We start from the raw sequence: 22,787 nt of genomic DNA, 5'->3' as shown, positions 1-22,787 counted from the left end.
TAGCTAAAGGAGTGCTCAAGCGGACGTAATGGTGGCGATTGCAAAACCAAGCGAATACTCTTGAGCTGTATTAAATCTCTGCATAGAGAATGAGGCCACTGAGATACAGGGTTGACGACACTCACGTTCACTTCCCTTTCTGATCACAGGCTGCTCCTATAATAGTCCTATGATAGTTGTAAAATGCACATGGTGGCATGTATTGGTGTCGCTCCCAATAAAACATTAAAATACTGCATTATACTTTCTTTAAATGAGGAGAATAATTATTCCAGGATCTGGGATCAGTTTTTCTGAGACAGTAAATATTTGACATGAATAGTGATTAAATTAATTACATTATATTTTTTTATTTCACCTTTATTTAACCAAGTAGGCTAGTTTGCAACTGCGACCTGGCCAAGATAAAGCGTAGCAATTCGACACATACAACAACACATACGAGTTACACATGGAATAAACAAAACATACAGTCAATAATACAGTAGAACAAAAGAAAACAAAACGTCTATATACAGTGAGTGCAAATGATGTGTCATGCTATAAAAAAATCTGGATGAATACTGGAGAGTGAAGATATCCACAACAGCACTTTGTTTTCAGAAGCACTGAGCATGCTAATCACATGACACTGTAGGCTATGCATATAGAAAGCTTGGTCAACTCCAGGCTAATGGGTACCATTAATGACTGGAGATGTTTAGCATTATTGGCTAAATGTAAATATAAATGTATTAATGCACTGCACCCACTCTAATGTTAAGTACGCATTCTCCTGTGAAACATTGTGAATCAACACAAATCCTTCCCCCCCAAAGAGACAGAACCCTTAAACCCCCACAATACAGCTTCATGCAGTGTAAATCTATTGAACTGTTTGTGACATTCTTTTTTGTGGGAAGGAAATGTAATTTGGTTCCATTTACAGCGGTCTAACAGAGTAAGTCGGTAGGTAGCCTTAAGAGAACTACTAGTCACAGGGAGGGAGTGTGGCGTGACTCGCATCCCCTCTGAAGAACCAGGCAGCCCCCACTCTGCTCAGCTCACACACCAAATGAAATTTCAACATAAACGACTGAGCTGTGATTTACAATTCTCCTCCAGAGCGGCGAGGAAAAGTGAGAAAACATTTCAATCAGTCCCCTCCGCTTTTGTTCTGCTGTTATGAATTTGGTGTTTAAGGGACAAAACAGCTGAATGGCAGATAGAGAGAGAGACAGAGAGAGAGAGAAAGAGAGAGAGAGAGGGCCTCCATAGAAATAATCTTAGGCAAAATACACAATGAAACATATTCTCTGCCAATGAAATAGGGTTTGAAGTTTTTGAATCGAGTTTGATTGAATCAAAGTGAATTGCGTTGCATCAAATTGACTGACTACATTAAGGAGTCAAGCCCAGCTTTCTTGGTGACGAAATGAAATGATTTAAAATGCTATGAATGCATTTCGAATTTATGAAACAGAAGATGGAAATATAAAATAACTTGTCAATGGATATAAAAAAAGTGGAAAGGTGTCATAAACAGTCCTTCCCTTCTCCAGGCCCTCTCGTATCTTCAAACAATACCGGGTCCAGCTTTAACAGGAACCATTTAACCATAAAGGCCATGTACACTGAGGGTGTCATTCAGCTTTGCGCAAAAAGAGACAACCATTCTCAGTTAACCTTTCCCCATGAGGTCAGTGGAGGGGGAGAACCCATCCCTCCTGCCTCCTCCACACTCTCATTCCAAAGCCCAAAGAGGCTGTGGCTTATTTCTCAAACCCATCTCCCCTGCACCCACACAGCCCATGTAAGAACAGAAATCTATTGGCCCCCAGTTTCAGACATCGTCTCCATTTACAGCTGTCAATAGTACAGCTTGGCCTACAATAATTATCCCTGAGAAAGGCCCTGTCTCTTCACAGCTAGAATTAGCCCTGTCCCTGGAGACCTGGAACCTGAATCTCCCATACTGTCAGATACTGTCCCCCCCGGGCAAAACAGCCCTTCACTGGGGAGGCGGTGGAGGATGAAGGCCTGAACCGAGGGGGAGGGATACAGGGATGCAAAGATAGATAAAGTGGTGTATTCCCAGTTCTCTCCACATCCCTTCCTCCCCGGCCTCTGTCTTCCCTCCACTCCCGGCTGTGTAGAAGGGATCACAGTGTTGACGCAGGCAGGAGTCGGTTACACTGAGAGAAGAGAGATCAGTGGCCCGCTGCTGTGGAGGAGGACACAGACCTCCCCTGGGCTGCCTGCCTGGTACACCACTGACAGAGGAACAGGTGAAACCAGACGATCCCTGCCCATCTACACACGCATGAAAGCTCCCTTTAAAGGTTGACTAACCATTTAAGATGCTATTCAAAAAACGGGTGAGGGGAATGAATAACGCAAAACACCCAAAGAAACAATCAATAGATATAACAATAAGGGTCAATATCAACACAGCAGAATGTGATGATACAAAATCCAATTACAAATCAGGAAAGGCAATTTCAGAAATGTGAGATCTCCAGATATGGTAGCAGGCTCAAACAGAGAGACATGTAAGAAATGCCTTAAGAAACTCCCTCTTTTTAATTGAACTGCTTCCTACTTAGATAATATAGCTGCATTTACGACCACAGCCAGATGCCCACCCAAAGCCTGCTAAATAGAAAATCCATGGGATACAAACTGAGGCCCAGCAACTGTACCAGCCACAACTAAATACTGTGGGTTTACGTATCCCACCCCAACATGTGTATCAGAAATATATTTCTACTTTCATATACAGCAGTGAAGTAAACACCCGTACTGTAATTCATCAGTGCTGTCAATATCAGACACCATAAGTCATGGAATATGCTACTGTTAGATCCTGATCGCCGGAGCAAAAAGATGACATCATCTACGCAGACAGACAGGCAGCGAGAGTTACAGCAGCGAGAGGTAGCACGATACTGCCATACCCTCTGAGTTACAGCAGCGAGAGGTAGCACGATACTGCCATACCCTCTGAGTTACAGCAGCGAGAGGTAGCACGATACTGCCATACCCTCTGAGTTACAGCAGCGAGAGGTAGCGCGATACTGCCATACCCTCTGAGTTACAGCAGCGAGAGGTAGCACGATACTGCCATACCCTCTGAGTTACAGCAGCGAGAGGTAGCGCGATACTGCCATACCCTCTGAGTTACAGCAGCGAGAGGTAGCACGATACTGCCATACCCTCTGAGTTACAGCCGAGAGGTAGCACGATACTGCCATACCCTCTGAGTTACAGCAGCGAGAGGTAGCGCGATACTGCCATACCCTCTGAGTTACAGCAGCGAGAGGTAGAGCCATACCCTCTGAGTTACAGCAGCGAGAGGTAGCACGATACTGCCATACCCTCTGAGTTACAGCAGCGAGAGGTAGCACGATACTGCCATACCCTCTGAGTTACAGCAGCGAGAGGTAGCACGATACTGCCATACCCTCTGAGTTACAGCAGCGAGAGGTAGCACGATACTGCCATACCCTCTGAGTTACAGCAGCATAGCCCTCTGCCATACCCTCTGAGTTACAGCAGCGAGAGGTAGCACGATACTGCCATACCCTCTGAGTTACAGCGAGAGGTAGCGATACTGCCATACCCTCTGAGTTACAGCAGCGAGAGGTAGCATGATACTGCCATACCCTCTGAGTTACAGCAGCGAGAGGTAGCACGATACTGCCATACCCTCTGAGTTTAGCATGATACTGCCATACCCTCTGAGTTACAGCAGCGAGAGGTAGCATGATACTGCCATACCCTCTGAGTTACAGCAGCGAGAGGTAGCATGATACTGCCATACCCTCTGAGTTACAGCAGCGAGAGGTAGCGCGATACTGCATGATACTGCCATACCCTCTGAGTTACAGCAGCGAGAGGTAGCACGATACTGCCATACCCTCTGAGTTGCCATACTGCCATACCCTCTGAGTTACAGCACTGCCATACCCTCTGAGTTACAGCAGAGGTAGCATGATACTGCCATACCCTCTGAGTTACAGCAGCGAGAGGTAGCATGATACTGCCATACCCTCTGAGTTACAGCAGCGAGAGGTAGCATGATACTGCCATACCCTCTGAGTTAATCAGAATAGCCTGCCATACCCTCTGAGTTACAGCACGGAGTCTCTTACCCTCTGAGTTAAGCAGCGAGAAACAACTGCCATTTAGCCAAGATTCATTTCTCTCATTACACACAACAACCCACTACAAAGAGCATCAAGCATTTGCCAAGTACAACAACACAGTGAAACCCACAACGTAAAACAGGAAAAAGTATTGGTTTAGTAATCTTTTATGTAAAAATACGCCTGTGATATTTGCATAATACCCAAAAGAGTATTTCAAAACGTAAAACAGGAAAAAGTATTGGTTTAGTAATCTTATGTAATAAAACTCATACGCCTGTGATATCATCATCATGTTCCAACATAATACCCAAAGCAATCAGAGTCATTTCAATGCAGTCTCCCCTTTTTGAATTCAAACAAACTGCTAGGGAAAAGGCTTTCACCTCAATCTATTCTCCTTATAGTCTCTGTGTGATCTTCCCTCACACCCTCTGCGGGGGGGGGTAAATCGAGGTGCGTCTCATACCCTCTGAGTTAAAGGGAAAAGGTGCGTCTGGGCCGAGGTGCGGGGACTCTGTGCGTCTGGGCCGAGGTGCGGGGAGAAAGAGAGGTGCGTCTGGGCAAGGTGCGGGGAGAAAGAGAGGTGCGTCTGGGCCAAGGTGCGGGGAGAAAGAGAGGTGCGTCTGGGCCGAGGTGCGGGGAAAGAGAGGTGCGTCTGGGCCGAGGTGGGGAGAAAGAGAGGTGCGTCGCTCTGGAAAGGTGCGGTCTGGGAAAGGTGCGGGGTGCGTCTGGGCCGAGGTGCGGGGAGAAAGAGAGGTGCGTCTGGGCCGAGGTGTGGGGAGAAAGAGAGGTGCGTCTGGGCCGAGGTGCAAGGGGGAGAAAGAGAGGTGCGTCTGGGCCGAGGTGCGGGGAGAAAGAGAGGTGAAGTGCGTCTGGGCCGAGGTGCGGGGAGAAAGAGAGGTGCGTCTGGGCCGAGGTGTCTGGGGAGGTGCGGGGAGAAAGAGAGGTGCGTCTGGGCCGAGGTGCGGGGAGAAAGAGAGGTGCGTCTGGGCCGAGGTGCGGGGAGAAAGAGAGGTGCGTCTGGGCCGAGGTGCGGGGAGAAAGAGAGGTGCCTCTGGGCCGAGGTGCGGGGAGAAAGAGAGGTGCGTCTGGGCCGAGGTGCGGGGAGAAAGAGAGGTGCGTCTGGGCCGAGGTGCGGGAGAAAGAGAGGTGCGTCTGGGCCGAGGTGCGGGGAGAAAGAGAGGTGCGTCTGGGCCGAGGTGCGGGGAGAAAGAGAGGTGCGTCTGGGCCGAGGTGCGGGGAGAAAGAGAGGTGCGTCTGGGCCGAGGTGCGGGGAGAAAGAGAGGTGCGTCTGGGCCGAGGTGCGGGGAGAAAGAGAGGTGCGTCTGGGCCGAGGTGCGAGGTGCGGGGAGAAAGAGAGGTGCGTCTGGGCCGAGGTGCGGGGAGAAAGAGAGGTGCGTCTGGGCCGAGGTGCGGGGAGAAAGAGAGGTGCGTCTGGGCCGAGGTGCGGGGAGAAAGAGAGGTGCGTCTGGGCCGAGGTGCGGGGAGAAAGAGAGGTGCGTCTGGGCCGAGGTGCGGGGACAAAGAGAGGTGCGTCTGGGCCGAGGTGCGGGGAGAAAGAGAGGTGCGTCTGGGCCGAGGTGCGGGGAGAAAGAGAGGTGCGTCTGGGCCGAGGTGCGGGGAGAAAGAGAGGTGCGTCTGGGCCGAGGTGCGGGGAGAAAGAGAGGTGCGTCTGGGCCGAGGTGCGGGGAGAAAGAGAGGTGCGTCTGGGCCGAGGTGCGGGGAGAAAGAGAGGTGCCTCTGGGCCGAGGTGCGGGGAGAAAGAGAGGTGCGTCTGGGCCGAGGTGCGGGGAGAAAGAGAGGTGCGTCTTGGCCGAGGTGCGGGGAGAAAGAGAGGTGCGTCTGGGCCGAGGTGCGGGGAGAAAGAGAGGTGCGTCTGGGCCGAGGTGCGGGGAGAAAGAGAGGTGCCTCTGGGCCGAGGTGCGGGGAGAAAGAGAGGTGCGTCTGGGCCGAGGTGCGGGGAGAAAGAGAGGTGCGTCTGGGCCGAGGTGCGGGGAGAAAGAGAGGTGCCTCTGGGCCGAGGTGCGGGGAGAAAGAGAGGTGCGTCTGGGCTGAGGTGCGGGGAGAAAGAGAGGTGCCTCTGGGCCGAGGTGCGGGGAGAAAGAGAGGTGCAGAGGATGCAGTGACCCGCCACCGTCTGAAAAGGAGCAATGGCCACGATACAAAAGAGGGGTCAGCACAGAGAAAGGGGGAGAGGAGAGGGCTACAGTCATTTCCCAAATAACACTACAGGAGTAGGATAGGTCCGGTGGGCCCCCATAACAAGGGTATGTGAATAATTGATTCATGTAAAATGCTTTGATATTTTGTGAAAACATCCTTTTTGAATTTTCTATGAATTCTGAGGTGTTCCTCCACTTAATAAGGATATGGATTGAACAGAGCAAAACATGTATTTGTTTGAAGCAGGACTGACATTATATGCCCCATATGTGACATACAATAAGTAATATATTATTTTTTACTAGAGTCAGACACAAATCATATGAATAGATACAGTACAGTAATCTTGTGTTTCAGAAAATAATGTTGTCTTTGTAGACCAGCCTCTCTATTTCCATAAGTCAGTTACAGCAGAGGTAAAGTTGAAGAAATTCCCAATTGTCATACATATCACCCTTTGTTTCATACACAAATATAGACCCCAACCCCCGTACACACCCATGCAAAAATATGCACACACACACACACACACACACACACGCACGCACGCACGCACGCACGCACACACACACACACACACACACACACACACACACACACACACACACACACACACACACACACACACACACACACACACACACACACACACACACATTCCTGAGGCCATGAATAAAAGCAGTATTTCCTTGGGGAATCCTCGCCCTGGCTTCTCCACGTGAAGTGTGTGCTAGCGGCACCTGGTCGTCCACATGCCTGTCCCCCTCTGATGGCCTAGCCGTCGGGGTGTACCCGCGTTGGACAGATGGGTAGGAGGGGACAGGGGCCATTACCCTGATGGGGAGCAGGATTTAAAAGGGGAAGCAGGAGGCTCCATCCTGCCAGCCTTACCATTATTTGCTTCAATCACTGCAGTAACACACTGTTTACTGCAACACATGCTAGTGGTAGTAAAAACACAATTGAACAGGCGACCAACCCCCCTCGCTGAATTAAAATGTTTTGAATAATTCAAGAGATGCATATGGGCCCGCTCGTAACAGTCACCTTGTTGGGTAGTTGTTTTCCTCTGCAGAGTGAATCTTAAGATTTCACAAAGCAAGAGGGACCAGTGACAAGGAATCAATTAAAACCAAAAATCGAAGCTTCATATAATTACTCAAACAAATATCAATGTAGATGATCATGACAGAAAAGTGAAAGAGTTGCTCAATGTCACCCCTCTCACAAAATGAACATAAGTGACTGAGTGTAATTTGTTTTACCTGAATTTCTCAGTGAAAAGTGTTGACACACAATGGAAAGTGACAGGACAGTATGACCATAGAATGAGCAGTAAAATATGCAGTGTTACAATCACAGCAAAATGAGTCATGAAGCCGAGATCTAAACAAACATGTCGTAACCCAGTCCCACGTCACTAATTCATGAATTCCCTCGTTCAAAACTGCACGGGTGGATTAGAGGAAAATAAAAGGAGGAAATAAAGGCTGAAAGGGGAAAATAAAGGAGATGACCCCCCCTGTCTGTGTTGGAAGGGTCAGGGTCGGGGTTGGGGAGTACTCAGGGAAACACAATCACATCACGTGCTGCCCAGCAAACGGAGGAATGAAAGAGATGGAGCGAGAGGGCGACAGAAAGAGAAAGAGAGAGGGAGGGAGAGGAGGAGACAGAAAAAGAGAGGAAGGGATGGAGATAGAGAGACTTACCTGGTGTAGGTAGAGGAAGGCAGGGGGACAGTGGAGGGAGTGAGGTAGCATCCCGGAGCCGGAGAGAAGCAGACAGCCTGAGTTGGCCATGGAGCTCAGCGTGTGGTAACGGGATGCTTTGCGCATTTAGCAGGAAGATCCTTCGCTCTCTTTCCTCGCTACTCTGTCTCTTGCTCTCTCTTGCTCGCTCTCTTGTTCCCACTCACTCTCTCTACTCTCTCTCTCCTTCTGGCAGCGCACTACTCTCTTTTTTCTCTCTCCTGCCCTGGTCTTCCTTCTCTCTTGTTGTGGTCTTTTATTCCCTCCTGAGAATTTCTCTTTCTGCTTTTGTGTGTCTATTGCAGTAGGTAACCACGGTAGCCATCCGCACACTGACAATGTGCATGTGCCACCTCTCTCTCTCTCCCTCTCTCTCTCTCTCTCTCTCTCTCCTTCCTTCTCTCTCCCTCTCTCCTTTCCTTTCTCTCTCTCTCTCACTCTCCTTCCCAATCTCTCTCTCTCTCGCTTGTCCCCGGCGCGACTCTGTTTACTTTGAAAGCGATAAAAGACAACATAAGCATTCAGACACAGAAGGGGAGGTTCTGTGCAAACTGGGGAGAGGGAGGGAAGGGTTGTAGAGTCGACAGGGGTGGGAGTTGGGGTGATAAAAGAGGTGATGTATTCCTACATCAAACAGGCCGTGTGAATAACAGGGGGATGAAATGACATTAGAACAGCAGCTGATCCTGGGCATTAGCACCTCGTGGGATGCTGCATACAGCCTTTAATTGCAGGCTCCCCCTTAGAGCCTAATGCCGTCCACGGTCTCCCTCCGTCTATGCAAGAGCTGCACTCAAGGACACATACAACATGTATGGCAAATATTAATTCACAGCATCCATAGAAGTCTGGCAAATGTATTCACAAAGCCCCGTTATTCGCTTTAGCTTCGGCCGTGACATCTCTCTTCATCTGTGAGCAGTAAATCTACATCCGCCCTGACAGAGAGAGAGTCTATCCATAAATGATTTACGCTACAAATGTAAAGTCCCTTTTTAATATTTTTTCCTTCTTCTGTAGAAACAACAAGGGGTTTGATATAAAACACAATGGAGCTCCCATAAAGGCTGTGTTAGCCTTCAAACACAACCCATTTATGACACAGGGGTAGCTACAATAATATCATTGTGAATTTGGTCACTTTCCCACCCAGACACAGAGAGACCATCATAATCACGCCCTGCTGTGGGAGACGACGCATGTCCACTGTGCCAAATTAACTCACTCTGGGACACTCCATTCAGATTCAATCAACCCCATTCAGATAGTATGCAGGGGGGAAATTACACTAGGAAGGAGTTCAACTAACCCCTACTTCCTATTCATTAGCCCCAGACACTGGGACAGAGCACAGATTGCAGATTAGGGAAAACCAATAAGTGGCACAGCACAATGTAATAATATTATGTAATTGTTGGCTGATATGTTTTGTACATCTAATTGTTGTGCTGAACAGAATGGAGGGAGAAGTTGGTCCTCTGCTAAATGACCAATCAGCATGATCTTAATTGAGACTTGGATAAGGCTGAGGCTGTGTTAACTGGAACACCAGTGGCATGACTGCATGTCTGCACACGTCTTGTTCAGGTCCAAGAGCCTGTGTTAAGTACAAGCAGTCGGACAGTATTACCGCTGCATTTCCCTGTACTGTATAACACTCTGATGAGATGACTTGGCTAGAGCCAGCAGGTGCTGCTACTGCTGCAGAGAGACACATAGCTTCTCTCTCTCTCCCTCTCTCTCTCCCTTTCTCTCTCTCTCTCTCTCTCCCTTTCTCTCTCCCTCTCTCTCTCCCTCTCTCTCTCTCTCTCCCCCTCTCTCTCTCTCTCTCTCTCTCTCTCTCTCTCTCTCTCTGTCCCTCCCTGTTTATAATTCAAATTAGCTGTGTCAGATCACTCCCTTCAAAGAGAGAATTGATGGAATGTTCTCCACTGTGCCTTTCTTTGAGTCATGTGGAATCAAAGCTATCAAAATGTGCTGGAGATATCCTCAGTTAACTCCAGTTGACGCCAGACCTATTCTTCCAATGAAAAAAAGAAGAGAAACCATTGCTGTAGACTGTTGATGGAATACAGTAGCTGACTTCCAACATCCAACACACAATGACCACCATCATCACTGTCTTCTATCACCTCCTCCTCCTCTCATCACAATGACCACCATCATCACTGTCTTCTATCACCTCCTCCTCCTCCTCATCACAATGACCACCATCATCACTGTCTTCTATCACCTCCTCCTCCTCCTCATCACAATGACCACCATCATCACTGTCTTCATCATCACTGTCTTCTCCTCCTCCTCCTCATCACAATGACCACCATCATCACTGTCTTCTATCACCTCCTCCTCATCACAATGACCACCATCATCACTGTCTTCTATCACATCATCACTGTCCTCACCTCCTCATTCATCACAATGACCACCATCATCACTGTCTTCATATCACCTCCTCACCTCCTTCCTCATCACAATGACCACCATCATCACTGTCTTCTATCACCTCCTCCTCCTCATCACAATGACCACCATCATCACTGTCTTCTATCACCTCCTCCTCATCACAATGACCACCATCATCACTGTCTTCTATCACCTCCTACCATTCACAATGACCACCATCATCACTGTCTTCTATCACCTCCTCCTCATCACAATGACCACCATCATCACTGTCTTCTATCACCTCCTCCTCATCACAATGACCACCATCATCACTGTCTTCTATCACCTCCTACCATTCACCATGATCACCATCATCACTGTCTTCTATCACCTCCTCCTCATCACAATGACCACCATCATCACTGTCTTCTATCACCTCCTCCTCATCACAATGACCACCATCATCACTGTCTTCTATCACCTCCTCCTCATCACAATGACCACCATCATCACTGTCTTCTATCACCTCCTCCTCATCACAATGACCACCATCATCACTGTCATCACAATGACCACCATCATCACTGTCTTCTATCCTCCTCATCACAATGACCACCATCATCACTGTCTTCTATCACCTCCTCCTCATCACAATGACCACCATCATCACTGTCTTCTATCACCTCCTCCTCATCACAATGACCACCATCATCACTGTCTTCTATCACCTCCTACCATTCACCATGATCACCATTTCCACTGTGGCAACCTGATAATAATCATAATAAGGATTATAATCCCCATCCCCCTTGTCATGTGTTTCTCCAGTGTGTTTCTAGTTGGCCCAGCTCTGTGATTACTCCTCTGAGACAGGACTCACACAGAGGTGGGGGAGATGAGAGGCACAGGAGATGCAATCAGCTGATTTGAGACATTACTGTTTTTAAAGCAGATGATAATATCCTTTCAAAATATAACAGTGAAACACCAGGTAACAGATAAAATACAAACAGGAAATATGTTATAAATATGGTGATTTTCCTGTGGGTCTTAGAGGCCGGTGGGTTTGTCATGTAGTCTGTCATGTAGTCTGTAATATAGTCTGTAAAGTAGTCTGTCATGTAGTCTGTAATGTAGTCTGTCATGTAGTCATGTAGTCTGTAGATGTAGTCTGCCATGTAGTCTGTCATGTAGCCTGTCATGTAGTCTGTCATGTAGTCTGTAATGTAGTCTGTAATGTAGTCTGTCATGTAGTCTGTAATGTAGTCTGTAATGTAGTCTGTCATGTAGTCTGTATTGTAGTCTGTCATGTAGTCTGTCATGTAGTCTGTCATGTAGTCTGTCATGTAGTCTGTACTGTAGTCTGTCATGTAGTCTGTAATGTAGTCTGTCATGTAGTCTGTAATGTAGTCTGTCATGTGGTCTGTCATGTAGTCTGTAATGTAGTCTGTAATGTAGTCTGTCATGTATTCTGTAATGGAGTCTGTCATGTAGTCTGTCATGTAGTCTGTCATGTAGTCTGTAATGTAGTCTGTAATGTAGTCTGTAATGTAGTCTGTAATGTAGTCTGTAATGTAGTCTGTCATGTAGTCTGTCATGTAGTCTGTCATGTAGTCTGTCATGTAGTCTGTCATGTAGTCTGTCATGTAGTCTGTCATGTAGTCTGTCATGTAGTCTGTAATGTAGTCTGTCATGTAGTCTGTCATGTAGTCTGTAATGTAGTCTGTAATGTAGTCTGTAATGTAGTCTGTAATGTAGTCTGTCATGTAGTCTGTCATGTAGTCTGTAATGTAGTCTGTCATGTAGTCTGTAATGTAGTCTGTCATGTAGTCTGTAATGTAGTCTGTCATGTAGTCTGTAATGTAGTCTGTCATGTAGTCTGTCATGTAGTCTGTAATGTAGTCTGTCATGTAGTCTGTAATGTAGTCTGTCATGTAGTCTGTCATGTAGTCTGTAATGTAGTCTGTCATGTAGTCTGTCATGTAGTCTGTCATGTAGTCTGTCATGTAGTCTGTCATGTAGTCTGTAATGTAGTCTGTCATGTAGTCTGTAATGTAGTCTGTCATGTAGTCTGTCATGTAGTCTGTCATGTAGTCTGTCATGTAGTCTGTCATGTAGTCTGTAATGTAGTCTGTAATGTAGTCTGTCATGTAGTCTGTAATGTAGTCTGTCATGTAGTCTGTAATGTAGTCTGTCATGTAGTCTGTAATGTAGTCTGTAATGTAGTCTGTAATGTAGTCTGTAATGTAGTCTGTCATGTAGTCTGTAATGTAGTCTGTCATGTAGTCTGTAATGTAGTCTGTCATGTAGTCTGTAATGTAGTCTGTCATGTAGTCTGTCATGTAGTCTGTCATGTAGTCTGTCATGTAGTCTGTCATGTAGTCTGTAATGTAGTCTGTAATGTAGTCTGTAATGTAGTCTGTCATGTAGTCTGTAATGTAGTCTGTCATGTAGTCTGTAATGTAGTCTGTAATGTAGTCTGTCATGTAGTCTGTCATGTAGTCTGTAATGTAGTCTGTAATGTAGTCTGTCATGTAGTCTGTCATGTAGTCTGTCATGTAGTCTGTCATGTAGTCTGTCATGTAGTCTGTCATGTAGTCTGTAATGTAGTCTGTCATGTAGTCTGTCATGTGTCATGTAGTCTGTCATGTAGTCTGTCATGTAGTCTGTAATGTAGTCTGTCATGTAGTCTGTAATGTAGTCTGTAATGTAGTCTGTAATGTAGTCTGTAATGTAGTCTGTAATGTAGTCTGTCATGTAGTCTGTAATGTAGTCTGTAATGTAGTCTGTCATGTAGTCTGTCATGTAGTCTGTAAAGGCGAAAGCAGCAGTGATACCATTAAGACACCATCCCCTGAGCTCCGAGCCCAGTCAGCAATAATCCGAGGCAATAGAGGCAGTGGCTCATGCGGCCCAAACAATTGGAGGCACATGGCCGTTTCCCACTGTTCACCATATTGCCTTGATCAATACTGACTACTAGCAATAATCATCATAAGAGATGACTGTTTACATCCTTACCTCTGCTCTCTCTGTCAGTCTACTGCAGGGTTTCACTATGGACACAGCTCCCCCATCAGGAGGACAGAGAGAAACAGACAGGAACAGATGTGTACAACGCATAACAGGAACATGATATGACCAAATGTAAACACGTTGATACATATTCAATGATATTTTATCACTCGCTGCCACTTGTTAGTGAACATATTGATATAATCAGTAAACTGATGTTCCAAAAAGATCACTGATCTCAGAGTATGTTATTTGGTCCAGATGTTATTTGGTCTAGAGTAGTCTCTCTGTGACCCAACACCCCTCCCTCCCTCCTCTCTCCGAGGAGACCTCTGGAGATCCTTTGAAATGAAAACAAAGCAGCAGCAGTGTTTTGTGCTGGGTAGATTACTGGAGAGGCAGCGGGGGCCTTTGGAAGGGGGACCCTTGGAGTGCCCCTCTGACAAGCCTTCCTCATTATCTGGCATCACCATGGCGCCTCGGAACCCCTCAGTAGATGAGGGGGCACACGGACGCCATGATCAGCGTGTCCTCAGGGCGTGCAGCGAGGCGAGGGTGGTGCTCTCGCTAAAGGTCCACTGATTAAACCTCAGGCCCAGAGCGCCTGGGATCCCCACTAATTAAAGGTTGTGTCATAGCAGCCTAACATAACAAACTTCTGACTGCTGCTCCCTCTGGTTCATCATAATAAGGACATTTTACAGACTTCCCCGGGCCCTCTCCCCGCCCCACCCCTCTCATTTTCCCTGGCATCCCTGGCAGAGTCTTACGCCAGTTGGTTCAGGACGGGAACGGGGCGCCAGGAAGACAAGGCAGGCGAGTGTTTAACCTGCCTCTCACCCGTCTCACCGTGCCAGGCTCTTTGTGGAAGAGTCAGCGCTCCTTTGTCTGGGCTCATAATTAAGGCAACAAGGTACCCGCTCTCCCGCTCATTATTTCTTCACTTTGTGTGCAGATCGGAGTCATTAGGAAGGCTGTGCCATGGGGGGCTGCTGGTGTGATCACACAGACAGAACACGGAGTTATGAAGGAACAGGATTTGCTAGTCTTTCTTGCACCAAATTAGCCGCGTTTGTCTCTCACTTGTCTTTTAAATGTCAATAGCCGGCTACAGTTAAAGTATTGGTTTTGTCTCCCCAAAGCTGTCAAGTCCTAATAACACTGATGAAAGGATAGTTATGGGTTAGGGAAGGGATGGGTGAGTTTGTCTGTGAGATCTAAGCCACTAGGATATGCTGTTGCTGTAGGCCCTTGCTACAGACTTCCGGCTCTGGTAACCGCCACTGTAAATGGATTCTGAAACAGTGCTTGGCTTTTATATGATGTCATTCATCCTCATATGTTTTCGCCCGCCGCGTTTCACAATCACGGCTTTCTTTATTGCACACTAATGCACCCAGTGCTGGGATCAGCAGGTTGCGTCCGGCCATCACTCAGCAGCCTGGGAGAGGTCAGGCCTTTTGGACTTTTGAGCACTCTTCCGTCTTGCTGCGACACTGCAGAAAGCCTGAGGACTCACCATGCTTCCCACACAGAGCTGCCGTATATCACCTCACCCTCCCCCCTCACCACCACCACCCCTCTGGCTCTCAGAGAAAATGAAAGAGAGAGAGAGAGACGAAGGCTCACGGCGGACAGTCAACGTCAATACTAGGAAGCTTTAACTGACTTCTCCTCCTCTCCTCTCTGCCTCCGGGCAAGGAAGTGCCCCAGCTAGGAGCGGGTGATAGCCCAGGCCAAAACAGTGGGAGGGAAAAAGGTGGGAGGAACACAAGCGAGGGTTTTGCTCAGGCACAGGAGGGGTCAGCAAACAGGAAAGGGTCAGGCTCTGTTAGCCCTGCAGGGCCCGGTGAACCGGGGAGAGCGAGAGATGGAGAGAGAGATGGAGAGAGAGAGAGAGAGAGAGAGAGAGAGAGAGAGAGAGAGAGAGAGAGAGAGAGACAGAGAGAGAGAGGGAGAGACAGAGAGAGACTGACAGGGCAAAGGGACTGCCATGCAAGGAAATCACATCAGATCGATGATGAAATATTTACTGTCCCTCAGAGAGACGCTCTAGGGGATGTTGTCACGTAGTGCATGCCTCGGTTTCACTGCTTAGTACGACAACCATGTCCTGCTGTACCAAGGGGTCACTATTTGACAAAACAATCTAACGCACGCCTAACTGAAATGTGGTAAGTGAGGATCAATTTCAGTAGGGTACTTTTGATTGAAAGCAAATAACAAGTAATACAAATAGCGTCATTACACATGGAATGCGTTGAGCAATGAAACGTCAAATTATTCAGAGCATTATTCTCCTTATGACATTTTCAAACTTCCTAACCTGCCTAGACAACGCTACTGTAGCAACTGTTACCATAGCGGCCGAAGGCCCGAGGCAAGGTCAATTACAACGATTGGTGCGCTGACTCCAAGTGCATTCCATTTGGAACAGATTGGTCATGCCCAGTAATGTCCCCTATCCAGCAGGCATACCTCTCACCATCACTCTTTAACCGACAGCAGAGAGAGAAACTCCAGATGAGTTTCCATCTCTGCTGTGCCACCGTCTCTCCCTCCCTCAGGGGTCAGGTGTTCAAACTATGGCCACCACGTCTTCCTCAGAGGATCACAGGGAGATGGCTGATACATCAACACTGCCTCCCCTCCACTCCGCCTCAGATGCATATATCATAACAGAGTAAATGAAACCGGAGGTGTGATTGTGTGTGGTGTAAATACAGAGTGCCTGCCAGGCTGCCAGCCTCTGTCTGGCCGAGGGTGCCCAGAGCTCCTGCTGTTGTTACTGGAGAGGCACCCACGCCGCACACACACGCACACACACACACACACACACACACCATAAATCTTTTAAATCTCCACTTCACTGCCATCAAAACATAGCTTTGGGGACATATGCACAAACACAGATTTACTGTGGACTTTGGTGGAACCGCAGGAGGAGAAAGCCAATAGGTTTCAGAGGTTCTGTTCAAAAGAGAGTGAGTGTAATATCTCTGTGTAGAAGTCTATGTCATGAATGTAACATCATGCCTCTTTTCCACTAAACCCAAATGCTGAGGTATATCTGTTCAATATTTCACAAACGTTCTGCCTCCGTGCCATACTGTTGAGGGCACGATGCAGAGGATATTCCAACAGAGAATTTCATCATGTCAAACTCAGGGAAAAGAAGAAAAATAGAAGAATTAATGCTCCAAATAGGTAAATGTGAGCACAACACCACCTGAGACAGGGAATCATCTGTGTCCACTGTGATCAGTCTTGGTCATGTTTCCATATTGCTCGTGCAGAGTGACTCTTGTTTCTGCTTTTTCCCCCGTGGTAATGCTATCAGTCACCTGCTGTAGCAGGACTGATAGAGAGTTGTCTATTGCCATTCTCATTACAGCAGGGGAGAACGCGACGGCAGAGGCAGTGCCGAGCCCACCAACTGGAGTAACCTTTCATTGAGACGGAGGGAGGGAGGCATCCACACAGAGACAACACCTCCGTCTACTTGACATAACCCTATTACCGCTCCCTCCATTTTTCTGCCTTGACACCTTGGAGCGAAAGAAACGGTTAAAAGAATGAGTGAACAAAAGCTGCATTGCGTGGGGAGGGATGAAGGGAGGGATGGAGGAGGGAAATGAGAGGGGGAGACAATGGGGAGGTAGGCAGTGGAGGAGAGACAGAGAGAGACAGAGTCCATGGAGCAGTGCATTCTGGGTATAAACATTATATTATCCCTCCAGCAGCACACATCAATTATATGGAGGTGGCCTTCTCTGATTTCTCCTCCACCTAGCGGATTATTCCCCTGCTCTGCCCGGCGACACACACACTGACTCCCTCTAAAAGATGCTTTACTTGCTACTGTTTTCAACTAAAGGGATTTGGTTCTGTATATGACACTGGTTATATGACAGTATATGTCAGCTTTACACAAATCTCATAGTTGAAGGGATATTTGACCAAAACACAGCTTTGCTTAAAAGTTGATATTTCAACCTTTAATGTTTGTTTTACTCCCGCTGTAAGGGGATTTCCTTTTATTCTAATAATATTTATGTTCTGTAAGATATATCAATGTTTCCTTTTCCTTTTCATCTTTTCAAACACTTCCAAACAACATTTCCAATGTTACAGGCCATCTGTTTGTGTACACCAGGATCAAAGTCAAAGCCCTGCACAAAATAACTACATGCCCAGCAAAATAACTACATGCCCAGCAAAATAACTCACTCTGGGATAAGAACCTCTAAAAACATCAGATATTCTGTCAAATACGAGATCAAAATCAAGATAGAGACTAAATGACCGGAGATCAAAATCACGAGATCAAAATCAAGATAGAGTGCTATCTGATAAAAAAGGGTTGTTTGAGTAGTTTAATTTGGTCAAGGAATTTGCTAGACCCATCTACTGTGCTTCCAGGCAGCCTGCCTCAGCTTGGTGTGGAGACCCCGTGCAGCGACCCTTGTCACCTCGGCTGATCTCTCACTCCCGCCTCTGATCTGGCTTGCAGCAGTGGCAGCCAGCGGCGGGTGCTGGTTCACCGCGTGACTGCAGTAGCTGTCTGTGTAGCGAGATTAAAGGGTCCGTATCGATCCGCACTGCGCTCATGCATTTTGTATGAGGGAGACATTGTCAAAGAGGCATCTCGGATTAAAAAAGAGGGTAGAGGGAGAGTTCCAGAAAATATGCTGAACTCTGTGAAAAATCCCCTAATGTTGAAGTGTTATGTATGTAAACTTCCTTTAATATAGTAAATTGCCGTGAACTCTCATCGACCGGAGAGATATTAGTCGTTTTTCAATGATTTTCTTTTTCATTTGCTGCTTGTAATGTTTGCATTTATGGTTGAAAATGAGAGAGAAAAAAAACGAGTTAAAAAAGAGAATAGGAAGTGGCAGCTAGAGACAGTCTAATGGCGGCACTGAGTCTGTTGGAGAATGCTCAAGTAGAGTGTGAATTATTTACCATGTGTGGCTAGTGTGCGCATAATAAAGTCATCCCACCCAGCAACGCCAGTCAAGAGTGACCAGGAGTATACAGTACTACTATTCTCTTCTACAAATCCTTAATTGCAATCATGCAAAGATTTGCCTTTTAACATCATTGTGTTGGGGCCTTTGATAACAGACCTAACCAAAGTTTCAAATCACAGGATGTTCTTTTCCAAAGGTCTATACCTTTAGACATAAACAATTATGTAGGTGAATTAACCTGAAATGCCCAACATTAAAACAACAAAATTGGCTTGCAAATATGGGCCTTTCATATTTGTTGATCTGTACATCCCAGGAATAACTCATCTTGCTCTGATGATGTTTTTAGAAACATACATAACATCGAGTTTTTACAGTCAGCAGTTCCCTAATGCTGCTGATTATTCCGCTTACATATTTTATGCTGTACGTATATGAAGCATGGCCATGTTTTGGCAAAATGCCTACGTTAAAGCCTTTATATTTGCCATAATCCTGGACTCTTGATCCCCTCCCAGCACATGTCAATCTCACCTGAACCTCTGTGAAAACAAGACCGAGTAATCTATGCATGATATTCACATTGTGGGAGAGAGGGAGGGAGAAGAGACACTACCAGTGACCAACCAGGATGATCCAAACACACTGATCTCTGGGTGTCAAACAGGGCCTTCTGTGCTCAGTGGCAACTGATCTGAAACTGAGCCACTGATATAGACCATCTATCAGAAGGCTCATTCATGCTTCTCTTTACTAGCATGTCGTAAGGACGTATCCAGTCATGCTGTAACTATGGTAAACACAAACACCTGCACGCAAACGCGCCTGTGCACGCACGGACACAGGCACGCACACAGGCGCACACACGCAAACGCACCTGTGCACGCACGCACACACACACACACGCACGCACATACACAGACACACACACAGTCTGATATAATGTCCTGGGAAGCATTAGCACATATATCAAGGTAAAGTTACACATGAAGAGATAGAGAAGAGGAGATAAACTGCCTTTTACAGCATCAACAATCAAAGCATTTAGTAGATTGGACACAAGCACGTTCTGGGAGCTGGATCTGACTAATCTACAAATGGCTTCTTGTTATTAAATTGCTAATTCAGAGGATTAAAGGATCCATGAGAACACAATCCTCTTTACTGGATGTTCCTGGATGCTGAAGGTGGCTTAAATATTAATTAAGCACACACTCACGTGCACCCATATGTGCACATACTCCTACTTGCATGCTTGTACAGAGACAGACATACACAGATATATACACAGACACAAACATGGAGGTTCACATGCTGTATCTTTCTCAAATACACATATGAACACACCTGTTTTCATATACAGTACAGCAGACCCCCCCTCCCCCCACACACACACACACACCTGTTTTCATATACAGTACAGCAGACCCCTCCTCCTCCCCCACACACGCACACACACACCTGTTTTCATATACAGTACAGCAGACCCCCTCCTCCCCCACACACGCACACACACACACCTGTTTTCATATACAGTACAGCAGACCCCCCCCCTCCCCCCACACACGCACACACACACACACCTGTTTTCATATACAGTACAGCAGACCCCCCTCCCCCCCCCACACACCCACACCTGTTTTCATATACAGTACAGCAGACCCCCCTCCTCCCCCCACACACGCACACACACACACCTGTTTTCATATACAGTACAGCAGACCCCTCCTCCTCCCCCCAAACGCACACACACACCTGTTTTCATATACAGTACAGCAGACCCCTCCTCCTCCCCCCACACGCACACACACCTGTTTTCATATACAGTACAGCAGACCCCTCCTCCTCCCCCCCCACACACACACACACCTGTTTTCATATACAGTACAGCAGACCCCTCCTCCTCCCCCCACACATGCACACGCACACACACACACACACACACACACACACACACACACACACACACACACACACACACACACACACACACACACACACACACACCTGTTTTCATATACAGTACAGCAGACCCCTCCTCCCTCCCCCCACACACGCACACGCACACACACACACACACACACACACACACACACACACACACACACACACACACACACACACCTGTCTTCATATACAGTAGAGCAGACAACACTATCTAACTGATTAATCCCTTTCATTCTTTTTTGGGTGGTTCACACCGTCATTCCTCCTCTTTCTGGGTCCCAAAACATAATTTGAAGACTGAGTCTCTGTGTCATGAATCACCGTGAGAAAGAGCTCTTAGGTAATGGCATTCAACAGAAAAGATACTCTGTACATGACAGCAACCATTTTTCCAGATAAGCAGACAAACTACACCTCTTCTACAGTAAATTGCAAATAAGAACAGTATATCAATGATAACTTGACAATTCATCATGTGAGAATGGAGATTTTCTCTTACTGATTCTAAACTGGTACAATAACATACAACTTATGCATACAGTCTCCTCAGCGTCAGGAATTTTTTAAAATAAGCTATTTCAGGCCTTTCGAGTTTTATTGTTATAAAATCAAGGTACATTTCAACAGGGGTGCAACTTCCACTGGGGACGTGGAGGACATGTCCCCCCACATTCTGAAATTACATTTTTTGTACCCCCCAGTTTTATCATTGGAATGTGATACAAAACATGGAAACGGTGTGCTTTAGGACCATGTGGACGCTTCCGTGCGGTCAGGTAGGTTGTTTGGAGTGTTTATCCGACAAAAAAAATAAATGACCAAAAAAAAAAGGTTATGTCCCCAACACTTCTAAAACCAAAGTTGCGCCCCTGCATTTCCATATCTAAGTTATCTATAAAATGTTATGAACGGCACCTTTGAATGTACATTTCCCTGTTGGGTTCCGGTGGTCTAAGACAGGCTGTAAATGTACACAGAGCATCAGTGTAAAAGTCAAAGACTCAAAGCTGCAGCAGAAGCCAATGGAAAGGTAATGTAGTATTATGAAGAACTACTCTCTGAGGATTACATTACCTGACTTTTACACTGAAATGAACACTGTCATTTATACTGACCTTTTTAGATCAGTATGAATGTGCTGTCTGTGTCATTTTAACTGAGGTCCTCAGCAGTTACTCTGAAACCAGAATAGGTCCCCTGTGTTTTACTCAATGGGAGATACCACAGATACAGTACTATTACAATACTTAACACATACTGTAACACGCCATCACTATAACTGCTTTATTTAAAAATGTGTTTATTATTAAAACTTCCCTAACAATACTTCAAAATACAGTCGACACTAATATTATTGCTACTAATGACAATAACAAAAATAGAAACCTATCTGAACTGTGACAAGTGTTTGAGGATTACAATTTGACTCCTAATGGGTTCTCCTGTAACGCTTTAATTCACTACCTATGCGATATCAATTCCATTATAATCTCATTAAACTACTGCACACTGAGGTGATTTCAAATGAATGTGAAACAGCCAACCGCACACTCCTTCCTAATTGAGCAATAATTTGAACTCATTATTATTGTCCATTATTAAATTAATGAACTTAATGGACTTATTTCCAAATTGCAAAGACCCCTGGCAACATGTTTTTGATTCCATTAGCAGACATACTGGAGGAAATGAGACACACAGAGGTGTATGTGCAATTAGCCTACCGCTGTGTGCTAATCTTATACTGACTCCATGATGACCACTCTCACCATGCAAGACATGATGTTAAATCTCCATATTATAAAATAATAAAACACTCCTGTCACAAGGTGTATCACATTCACATGTGACATTTTTTGAGTAACATTTCATACGAGTGGTTAGGTGAAATTTGACATTTTCTTATAGAAAATATGAGAATCATCGATATCCACTTGACAAATTTGCAGAAAAGAAGAAAGCGGACTATCTGCATAAATGCTAGAGGGCAATCGATACCTCACCAACCACAAATGACGCATGTCGATATGGATATTGAATTCTGTATTTAATTAAAACCATACTCCTGCGCTCACTGTCAGAATGCCACAGCTCCACTGTGGATAGTGTTAGACGAGAAGAGGGTTGTACAGTGATTTGTGTTCATCACAGCATGACAAAAAGACCAAGAGAACAGGCCAGTGTGTCAGCACCACATCAATCAGTAATCACATTTCTGTTCTGTTCTCTCCCCCTCTACACTGAAGGACCAAGACACCACACAGACTCCTCAAAAACACACATCGTCTTATCACGTCAACAATGTAACACTCAGATTAGATTTAAAGCCTCCCCAAACCTAAGTGTTTGTTTCTCAACAGGAAGTCATCTAAGGGACAAAGAGTTATTAAGAGTTATAATAACATCAACAAAAGATCATC

The 22,787-nt window shown here is 46.2% G+C and overlaps 1 protein-coding gene across 5 annotated transcripts in view; it reads right to left on the bottom strand.

The window, feature by feature from the left end:
• Nucleotides 1-22,787, bottom strand: part of LOC135555392 (RNA binding protein fox-1 homolog 3-like) — a 478,747-nt gene that overhangs the window by 94,979 nt on the left and 360,981 nt on the right. The window contains exon 1 of one of the 5 annotated variants that reach the window (XM_064987769.1): nt 8,003-8,443. The exons of the other annotated variants lie outside the window; for them this stretch is intronic. Within the exon in view, the coding sequence (XP_064843841.1) occupies nt 8,003-8,128 (126 nt within the window). The 5' untranslated portion in view covers nt 8,129-8,443. Of the gene's footprint in view, nt 1-8,002; nt 8,444-22,787 lie in introns of those variants that run through there. 5 annotated transcript variants of the gene reach the window in all.

Source organism: Oncorhynchus masou, chromosome 15 (assembly GCF_036934945.1).
Source record: "Oncorhynchus masou masou isolate Uvic2021 chromosome 15, UVic_Omas_1.1, whole genome shotgun sequence".
Lineage (NCBI taxonomy): Eukaryota > Metazoa > Chordata > Actinopteri > Salmoniformes > Salmonidae > Oncorhynchus > Oncorhynchus masou.
Note: the sequence above shows the minus strand (reverse complement) of the source record. Positions and strands in the feature narration are given on the sequence as shown.